We start from the raw sequence: 10,524 nt of genomic DNA, 5'->3' as shown, positions 1-10,524 counted from the left end.
TAGAACTTAAAGTCAAGGTGCATGTCAAAGTAAGTCCAAGCATAAGATCATACAACTCAAACTGTCGTCATTGACTCGTCAAGCATTACTAATCACATAGACTCGCGGATTTCAAATCAAACTTCTTTAACTCTACCAAGCTATTTACAAAACATCAACAATGTATCAACAATAAGGTCCAAGGTCTTAATTCAAGGTTGTAATGAGGCTAGGGATGAGGTAGGATAAATATGGATAGTGAGCTCAAAGGCTACACATTTGAATGCCAAATTCTTTCCTCCTACAACTTCCTTCCAAAGAATCAAACAATAAGACCTTCAAATTACAACCAAACTTTCATTCCCCCAACTTGAGATCATTCTAGACATGATTACATCTTAAAAATAGAAGCTCTATCTTTATTTCATCAAACTTTTTTTTTTCATTTTCTTTTTCTGTTTTTCTATTTTTTTTTCGAAAGGACCTCGACTTTTGCAAATTTGGAGGTCGTCTTTTTTTCCCTAAGAACTTCATTCTCAACACCTATACATCAAATCAAGTCTCAAAATGTATACACTTTTGCAAGACACCACCCAACACTCAAAACTCAAACCACAAAGCTCAAACTTGTATTTAGCACCCAAATAGTAGCAAGGTTTATTGATGAGGCTAAAATGAGGCTTATTTAAGTAGCTGGGTGATTGGCTAAGTGTTTACACAAACAATAGGGAATTAAGCTCAAAGTGGCTTCTAGGGGATCATTTGTTGGACTAGGCATGTGATCATTTGGCCATGGAGTTCATCCTAGTGCCTTATCCTCCCATATCATTGACACAAATAAATGCAAGCACACAACTCGATAAAGCAAATCAATCCAAGATAATTTCCACAAGACATGTGATTTTCATACTCTCCTCAACTCAAGAAATCGATTGTAATCACAAAATACTCTTTCAAATAAATCCATGCACAAATTTCATCCATCCTAAGCTTCAAAGATCAAGTAAAATCAAGCAAGATTTCCCAACCAGAAAGCCGAAGATCTAGCATGCACCCATCAATTACATTGATTCAAAACACCTTTAGCATACAATACACCCAAGAAACATGCATCATGCATAAAAATCATTCAAACTCAAACAACCCCCCCCCCAAACTTGAATGTTTCATTGTCCTCAATGCACGCAAAGAAGAACATAAAAAGTAAAGGGGTAGAATACTCCCCCAAACTTGGCCTGAAATCTGTAGCATATGGGTGGGAGGGCGAGTGTATCTTCAATTGTAGGTGTACTCTCTCATAAGCTCCAATGTAAGTCCTATCTATATGTTGCTCCTACACGGAAAAAAAATTAAAACAACATAAAAAAATACTCAATTCAATAAAATACATCGAAGGAAAGAATTGAGTAAACAAAACCCTCGATTTATTAAGAGAAAATAATAAACTAAAAACTCATTGGGTTGGCTCCCAACTAGCGCCTTTGTTTAAAGTCGTTGGCTCGACTTAGTCTTCTAGCAACAACTCTGAAACAAAAAAATGTAAGAAAACTATACAAAAATAAAAACAAAAAGACTCCTAAATTAAATAACCAGTTGCCTCTCCGGCAACGGTGCAAAAACTTGATGTGTAATTTTCGAGTTCAAATATCAAGTGCAAGATCACACAAGTTTAATAAAAATAACTCTAATATTACAACGATACTGCAAGAATACATCGTCGAATGTAGTACTTCGAGTGTCGAACCACAGGGAGGCGTAGGTTATTTAATTTGAGATTGATAAAATAAAATATGATAAAGATATGATAAAACAAACAAAGATAAAAAAAATACAAAATTTAGAAAATAGGATAAGAAGAAAGCATTGCTACTATATGTCTCGGGCATATGAATTGGGATACTTCGATGGATTACTACGATCAAGACTATGCTTAAGAGGATTAAGTTTATTTTACGCTCCCTATCCGTTGAACACTTCAAGGGAATTGTATACCTAGGATAAGCAGAACACGTCTCCAAAGTTCTACTCACTAACCTATCACCACTACTAGGTCGTGTAGCAAGCTTTAGATTAGTTTCTACAATCGTCAAACACGATAATTAAATCATTAATTAACTTAATGCCCACACGGAAGCGCAGCAGACACCAAACCAAATTTACAGATAAAAACTATCGATCCACTCGAGACTATCTCTCTGAACAAGTATCAAATCTCGAGTTCCTTGCATATGAGTAACGGCCAAAATCTATGCTAAAGAGGCAATAGAATAATGGCTATAAAATTATACCTATCTAGACGTCTCAAGATTAGTAGAATAATTAAACAATTCATAAACAAGAATCACACATAAATTAAACCGTAAAAATCATCAAAGTATCCACAATTCACCCTACAACATATTCGGAGCAACGGAAGAAATCTAGCCAAACATACTAAAAAGAATTACACCAAAAGAACCGTGAACCGTGAACCGTGAACTCCATGGTGTTCTCCAACTCTAGATGATGGATGATCTCCCCCGAGATGGAGTTTGGATCGTTCCTTCCTCTTCTCTCCTCTTGCTTCTTTCTCCAATTTTCATCCCAAAACGTCCCCCAATTTTGATGAATCCAATTCCTCTCCAGATCCGTCCCCCCAAAGCAAAACCGCCTCCAACTGTCGGAAAGGAAACTGCCCAAGAAACTGCCTATTTTGCAGTTCAAATAAACTACCCGGCCGGGTGAATTTTTTAGACAGAAAAATCACCCGGTCGGGTGATACGTTCTGGACTCCGCATGCATTATATATATCACCCGGCCGGGTGGAATTATTAGGCATAAAATACACCCGGCCGGGTGCCTCATTTTGAGAGCCTTCTGGGCAGTCTGTCAAACTTTTTCACCATCCGAGCTTCATTCCTTGTTTCGTTTCACCATTTATTCCTCTTCCTACACCATAAAACATACTTTTGCAAGCATCAAACTATATAAATCATGTAAAGTTAGGGGAATAAAAATGTACAATTTAATTCGCACCAGTTACTATGCAAAGTGGTTTAAACATAGCTATCAAAAGAATTTGTAGAATAGAGAAAAAAGTTGAATTAGCACGTTATTTAGTTAACTTGGGCCACAAAGCGAACATTTACTCAGATGTGTGGACTGATTGTTTTAACCGTCATTCATACATGGGCATTACGGTTCACTTTGTGGACAATAGTTGGACTTTAAACAAGCGTTTAATAGGTTTTAGAGAATTTGAAACTCCACACACTTCACCCAAAATTGCTTCTTTGATTATACAAGTTTTGAATGAGTTTCAATTATGCAATAAGATATTTTCTATTGGTTTTGATAATGCAACTGTTAACACCGCAAGTATTAGCGAGTTGATTGCGGCTTGTTCTCCGGTAATTGGAGGTAAGTATTTTCATCAAAGATACATATGTCATATTTTAAATTTATGTGTACAAGATGCGCTTGAATTATGGCAAAAGTATGTTGGTCATATTAGAACTGCAGTTAGATTAATCCATCAAAAGTCAGCTATTGGCAAAGCATGAAAGAAATATTGTCATCAAAAGAATGTTAGATATACGAATTTTACTATGGATGTGTCTCATAGATGGAATTCAACATATGATTGTTTGAATTCCACTTTGACGCATAAAGATTCTTTATGTGATTTTTTTAGAACATATCTCGTACATGATTTATATCTTTCACATAGTTGTTGGGAACATAGCGTCGCTTTATTTAAATTGTTCAAATATTTCAAAAATGCTACTGTTGAATTATCAGGTGTTTATTATTGCACCGTTGTATTTGTTTTAGAGCATTGCATGTATATATCACTTAGTTTTAAAACTGCAATGAAAAATGTTTCCTCTTCACCTGAATTAGTGTGTATTTTATATTATATGATTGAAAAATGGCTTAAGTATTTCAGTGAGATTCCAACTGTGTTTTTTATTGCAAAGGTATTAGATCCAAAATGGAAATTAGCCGGTACCTCTAAGATTTTAGATTTTTATTATAACAATTTGAGTTCAATTGATCTTGGCCCCCTTCAAGCAATCCAATCCGATACCAGTGACGAATTTGGAGTAGACCTCTCAGAAACCTTTCAAATAACCCTCCCGGACCAGTCCACTATCCAACATACCTTCGAGTTTAACATGCGCGCTCTCTACACCGAATATGAAACCAAGTAAACAATACCCACCAAGTCAGAAGACCCCCCCTCCTCAACAACATAACTATGGCTTTGCATTTCAAGCTGATTATGATGACCCCGACGCGCAATCCCAACTAGCCGACCTATACAGCTACAGCACCAGCGGAAGGTCCTCAGGTATGGTAAGTGAATTAGATTTATATTTCGAATCACTCTTTTCCTTTGGTGATGGAGGTCCTACTCCTCCCGCCCAAATCGAAGTCCTCGATTGGTGGGGAACCCACGAGAAAAATTTTCCCATCCTTGCGTCAATGGCCAATGAGATTTTTTCTGTTTCGGCTTCCACTGTCGCCGTCGAGTCCGCTTTTAGTGTTGGCTCGCGTGTGTTGGATGAATCAAGAAGTAAGCTCTCGGCAAAAAATATGGAAGCCGTGATGTTACTTGATGATTGGGCCAAAGCCGACGTCAGAGAATAAGAAAATGATTGGGATGATCGTCAGGGGGGTCACAAGATGAATTCACCGGGGATGAATCGTAGGCCAACCATCAATCGCCGCCGGCCAAGCCAAATAGGTAATTAAGGTAAGAGAACTACGTGGGCTTTGATTCCCTTTTGCAAATGAGCATTGGGGATACGTAGGCACATCAACTTAAATTTTAAATTTAAGTTGAGCTCAGGTCCTTTTTCCTTTATTTGTTTTTTTTCCATTTGTTCCTACTTTAAAAATATGCAAATACAATTACATAATTGTATTTGTATATACTCTAGTCGGTGAAGTAGATTTCTCTATACGGCTAAATCCGAGAAACTTTTGACAATTCTACTATAATTGTTGATTGTTAGACTAAACTCAACATTTAAAGTTGAATTGCTAAAGGTGTCCTTAATTTAGTTATGTAGAAAGATCTCATTCGCCGATTAAAAGTATATATACTTATAAGTTATTTTATAAGAACTTCTGCGTCGTTTTTGTCATTTGTAATTAGCTTCGTTGTTGACTAATAGTCTCGTTTGTATTTAAATTTTTGTTTAAGACTTCAAGGCCACAAGGTTTTTCGATTTGTAATTGTTGTAACGTGCAATATCAATAAAATTGCAACTTTCATCGTATTTTTTTGAATTTTAGTTACGCACATTTCATACATAAACAAATAAAAAAAATGCAAAAAAAACAATAATAAAAATTGGATGAACCGCCGAACCGGCCCGGAATCGGTGGTTCAGGCCGAAAACCGGCGGTTTTGAACCGCCGCATAAACCGCCGATTTTTTGAACCGGAACCAGAGCCGCCGGGACCCTTGGCGGGCCGATTCCGGTTCATGCATATCTTGAACCGTGAACCGCCGGTTCATGAATCGGAACCGGCGGTTCCGAACCGTTGTGCATGCCTACTTACAGGGTCGACCCAATAAGAACCCGAAAATTTTGAGTTGGGTTGGGTTGGGTCGGATTTGGGTCGGGTTGGGTTATCCGTTAAGAAAAGAAAATTATTTTGATTATTTTCATTAATTAAAATAATATATTAAACTTTAATTTTAATTATTTTTATTAATTAAAAAAATATTATACTTTAATTTTATTAATAAAAATATGACTAATACTATTATTAATTATTTGTCATGATAAAAAAAATATTACTGCATACTTAAAATTTATTAAAAAATAATTATTTAATTATTTTAACTTTATTATTTAGATTTAATTTTAATATACTTTAATTTATACTTTAATTTTATTATTTGGATTTTAAAATTATTTAAATTAATTATTTTAATTTTGTAATATCTTATTTTATCGTGCAATATCAAATTTTAATTATATAATATCATATGTCGGTCGTTATCGTATAACGTTCAGCTATATTGCATAATGTATAGTAATTTACTATTATTAGAAGGGGACCGATATTTTTTTGAATGACACGAAATTCGCACGAATCCGACACAAATCTATTGGGTTGGAACCCGATAAGAACACGATGATTTCAGGTTGGGTTGGGTTTGACCATATTGGGTTGGGTCTATATTGAGTTGACTCGATAGCAACCCAACTCGATAGCAACCCAATCCGCACGATTTGCCAGCCCTAATTACAAGAGAAGTAAAGAAACGGGCAAGGAAAGAAACGAACATAGCAACGATCACCCTCAGATGAAGGCGTCTCCGTCAACGAGGTTTGCTACCTTCTCAGTTCTCACTTCCGGCAGAACCCAACTCTACAAGTTTAGACTAAGATGAAATGTATAAATCATAGACTCTCTCAACTTAACTAACAAAGCAAAAGAAAACAAGAAAACTAGATTTAGTGAACATTCTATATATTAAACCATTGGGCTTAATTAAGTAGCATGACTAAGTAGCTCTCTAATTATTTTATGAGCAGGAAAACAAAATCTTACAAATGAAATAAATATAAGAATTACTGAATGGAAAATCAGCCACAAGTCGATGGTGACTCAAACCTGGCCAATCTTACGAAAACATCGTTGCTTATTCCCCCCGTTATCGAACTAAACGTACGCTACACTCACGCGCTTCGAGGAGACGAGGATTCGGAAGAAGCACCTGACGGGTTGCCTCCTGCTGCATTCAAGGTCGACTCACCATTAAGCGAGCCGTTACCACTATCAGTCGAAGACATGACCGGGATCTTCACTGCAGCTCTTTCCATCTCCTTCTCGAGATCCTCCTCTTTCCTCAATGCGGTGAATTGGCCGTCTAATGACCTGGCAGCCCCTAACCACGCGAGAACAATTACAAGAAGTATCCCACCGAGATAGGGAGTCGAATTTGCTAGTGATCCGAAGCTCAAGATCATGAACTGCTGGATCAGAGCACCTCCGGATTTTCCCAACGGATTGCATACAACGTCGATAGCTGCCTTCCCTTTAACCTGAAACCCAAGTTTTTTTAGTGAGTAATAACATTTTCACGAATCACGATCACAACACGTACAGTGAAATTTGTGAAACCATACCTTAGTGTCCTCATCCAAAGGAATGTAAGCCATTTCCTTGCACGGATCGAACAAGCTGTACTTGGCACTCTTACTGAAAATGTTCTGCAACGCCCCAACATACACAGCTGCTAAAAGTGGAGTCAACCCGAATTGAGCAAGGGTCGGAGCGAGAGGGGCACCAAATAGAATCAACGAAAAGAATCCAACTCCAGTTAGAAGCAAGACGGTAGGCGTAACAGTTGCTGCCACTCCCCAACCGTATTTGCCAAAGATCCATTGACTCAAAAGCATCATAGAGAAGGTGGCTATTCCAGTAGCAGTTGAGAAGTCACCCATAAATGACGAGTATTCATTTGGTGTTGGGAACTGTACAATTTATAGAGAACAAAAGTATGAATATATCGTAAAGTTAGTTTAAATGCTAAGAAATGGTGCGTTCGGAGAGAAGTCCTGGTTTACCTGGGCTTTAAGCTTTGATTTCCATGTAACCTCGACAAGGTTGATGCTTATACCATATGCTACCACCAAAGTGGCGAGATCTCTAATATATTTCGAAGATACCAAAAACTTCAAGCTCTCCATTGTTCCCATTTTCGGCTTCTCCTGATATGGACAAAGAAACGGCTAATAAGCAACTGGAAGCAGGAAAATAGACCTCTAAAAGTAGACAAACGTAGGGAAAAGACACAGTTAATAGTAGGACGTAAACTGTCAGTAGTGTGACAATTAGGGAATTCTCAAAAACATGTAGAAATATATGTTAGCTACTTAGCTTTCAAAGCCACCATTAGGAACTACAAAAAGAAATGAAAAGGAAAAAAAGCAACTTCTAATACCTTCTTCTTCAGACTACGGGCGGGAAGCTGAACATTGTTATTCACCCACCAGTAAAGGAAACAAATTGCAAATCCCATCGCCACCACGATACTCATCATTCCCTTCAAGGAGATGGCCCATCCATCGACACCGGGAGCCAGGGTCTGCCTCATTTGGGAGAAGTACTTCACTGTCCGGCCAGAGAAGACAAGGGCAATGTTCGCACCAAGTCCAAAAAGTGGATAGAATTTCTTTGCTTCGTCCACTGTAGTAATCTGCCAAGAAAGTGCATTGAACAGCGTGTTACAAATATATCGAACATAGGTGGAAAAACATACAAAACTATCAGTTCTGATCCTATATCAATGAGAACATCACACCATCCCCAAATCAATACGGAAAACAGCTTCATCAACACATATTTGCTAACAACCAGTAAAGAGACATGAACTCGGATTCATAAACACAGGACTATGAAAAGAGACAAATCAAATCAATCCCTCAGAAGCAAGCATGATGAAATGAAACCACAAAGTCATCAAAAACAGAGCATCGAGATGATGAAAAACAAATACCTGATTAGCAAATCCCCAAAACAGAACTGAGACAACCACACTCCCCCAGAGCTCAGCCATGACATAGAAAAGACAGAAACTCCAAATCCTCAAAATAGCAAGAGGGCCAAGAAACCTCGGACCAAGAACATTAAGAAGGTTATCCGCAAGAGCTGTGGGGTGGAAATACTTGCTGAGAGGATACAGAACAAACCCAAAAGCCCCAAAAAAGCCGATAAAGGGGAGGATAGTGGTATAAAAGAGGGCCTGCTTGGACAACACATTAGACATCTTTGTGTACAAGAGCATGAACCCAATAGCCATAGGCAAATTCACCCATGTTTTCAAGAAAGGTATAATCTCAGCACTAGACCCTGGTGCTGTCACCACCAAAACATCCTTTGTATCCCTAAGAATTGTGTAATTAAACAGAATACAGAAAAACATCAACCCAAGTGGGACAATTTTCTTGAGTGTCTCAACCTCAATTCCCATAAACTTAGGTGATGCATCTTTCTCCCCAAAAACAGGCTGCCCATCAGCAGAAGCTGCGGCGGCCTCAGCTTTACAGATGGGATAATTTCTACTCTTTTGACCGAAAAATTGAGGCTTTGCCACAAATCCTTGAAACCTCGAGAATCCATTGACGGATAACGAGGGTACATTAGGTTTTAAAGAGGGGTTTAATGGGCTGAATCTGTACCTCAAACCTTGCGATGGCTGGGGAATGAAAGCTCTGATTTTTGGGTTTGAAGGCAGGGAAAGAATCCCTTTTGACTGAAGAAAGCCTTGCATCTTTTCTCCACCGACCCCTCTCTCTCCCTCGCTGCTCTGGTTTCAGACGGGTTTCCTCGAGAAACCTAGCAAGATTTGATTTTTATGAGAGAGAAAGGAGAGACGGAGGGAGATAAGGTTGGGGGATGGAGTAGAAGATAGTCTTTCTCTTGTTCGAGGAAGGGGTTTTTGAAGAAGGTGTACAAATTTCATTTTATATCTCATAGAATTGAAACCCTTGAAATTCTAGGTTGTACAAGAGGACAAAAAATATACTACTACTACTACTACTATAGGACTTTTATAAATATAATAAAATGTGATTACAGACTTATTTATGTACTAATGACATAAAAAAGGTTTTAAAAGGGATAATTGTAATTTATCATCTGGATTTTGGGGTTATTTATAAAAATGATGTGAATTTTCAAAACATGTAGTGGCACGAAATGGTATGAACTTTAAAGAACATTTTAAAATTACATGAAAAATCTCGTACGTAAGCAACGAAGAACGAATATAATTTAGAGCAGTGTGGAATCGAAGGAGTGTGCCGAAGATAGTAGTAATAATATGTTTGGACTTTGGAATAGTTCACAATTTTCAAACATGTTCAGAATATTCTTTTGTACTAGTATTTTTAAAGCATGAGCTTTTTTTTTCTAAATTTCATTAAAGTTCAAACAATTTTTTGTATTTTTATAGTTGTAGTCATTTTTACCAAAAAATTCCATGTTACTTTCATATTTCAAATTTTAGATTTTTAGAGCCACAAACCAAGAGTGCAAATGAGATCACGTGAATAGGAAGTGTGTTGAAGCCTAGGATATTTTGGAGTTGCATACTTGCAACTTTCCATAAGTAGATATTTTCATAATATCTTCACTCATTGAGAAAGAATATACTACTATGATACTTGCACACTTTTATAAAAATTTACATAAGTAGATTTTCTAAAATATTAAACCCTTTGCAACAGAATATACTCCACTACTATGATACATTGATACTTGCTCACTTTTATACAAATTTCAACAAAACTAGTCTGCCTCAAAAAAGAAAATTTCATTTAAGATGATGAGGTGGAAAATACTTTTTTATTTCAGATATCAAGATTCTTTGGATTCCCATAATTGAATTTGGAAGGCTCTGGAAGTAAATCAATGAAAGCTCAAGAATTTCTCAAACTTCAATTTTTGGGGAAAGTTTCTCTGATGTTTGAAAATCAATATTTTGTTTTTTTTTCAGTTTTTAAAATGTGAGATTAATACAAAAATTACACCTTG

At 37.0% G+C, this 10,524-nt stretch overlaps 1 protein-coding gene across 1 annotated transcript; it reads right to left on the bottom strand.

Annotated features, from left to right (window-relative positions):
• Nucleotides 1-6,436: 6,436 nt before the first annotated feature.
• LOC121795077 (plastidic ATP/ADP-transporter-like) lies at nucleotides 6,437-9,430 on the bottom strand. Its single transcript, XM_042193513.1, has 5 exons — nucleotides 8,486-9,430; nucleotides 7,931-8,185; nucleotides 7,554-7,697; nucleotides 7,113-7,460; nucleotides 6,437-7,028 (listed from the first exon to the last, which is right to left on the bottom strand). Exons 1-5 carry the CDS (start codon nucleotides 9,257-9,259, stop codon nucleotides 6,663-6,665), a joined length of 1,887 nt encoding a protein of 628 aa, XP_042049447.1. The 5' UTR covers nucleotides 9,260-9,430; the 3' UTR covers nucleotides 6,437-6,662.
• Nucleotides 9,431-10,524: the final 1,094 nt, after the last annotated feature.

The sequence above is a fragment of the Salvia splendens genome, chromosome 3 (assembly GCF_004379255.2).
Source record: "Salvia splendens isolate huo1 chromosome 3, SspV2, whole genome shotgun sequence".
Taxonomy (NCBI): Eukaryota; Viridiplantae; Streptophyta; class Magnoliopsida; order Lamiales; family Lamiaceae; genus Salvia; species Salvia splendens.
The sequence above is the reverse complement of the archived record's forward strand: the minus strand, read 5'-3'. Positions and strand labels throughout refer to the sequence as shown.

What these genes read in the sequence shown, in the direction of transcription:
- LOC121795077 (XM_042193513.1), bottom strand. Translation starts at nt 9,259, where the DNA reads ATGCAAGGCTTTCTTCAGTCAAAAGGGATTCTTTCCCTGCCTTCAAAC. An exon ending in TTTGGGGATTTGCTAATCAG is followed by an intron (nt 8,186 to 8,485) that starts GTATTTGTTTTT and finishes CTTTCTTGGCAG; the next exon opens with ATTACTACAGTGGACGAAGC. An exon ending in CCCGTAGTCTGAAGAAGAAG is followed by an intron (nt 7,698 to 7,930) that starts GTATTAGAAGTT and finishes TGTCCATATCAG; the next exon opens with GAGAAGCCGAAAATGGGAAC.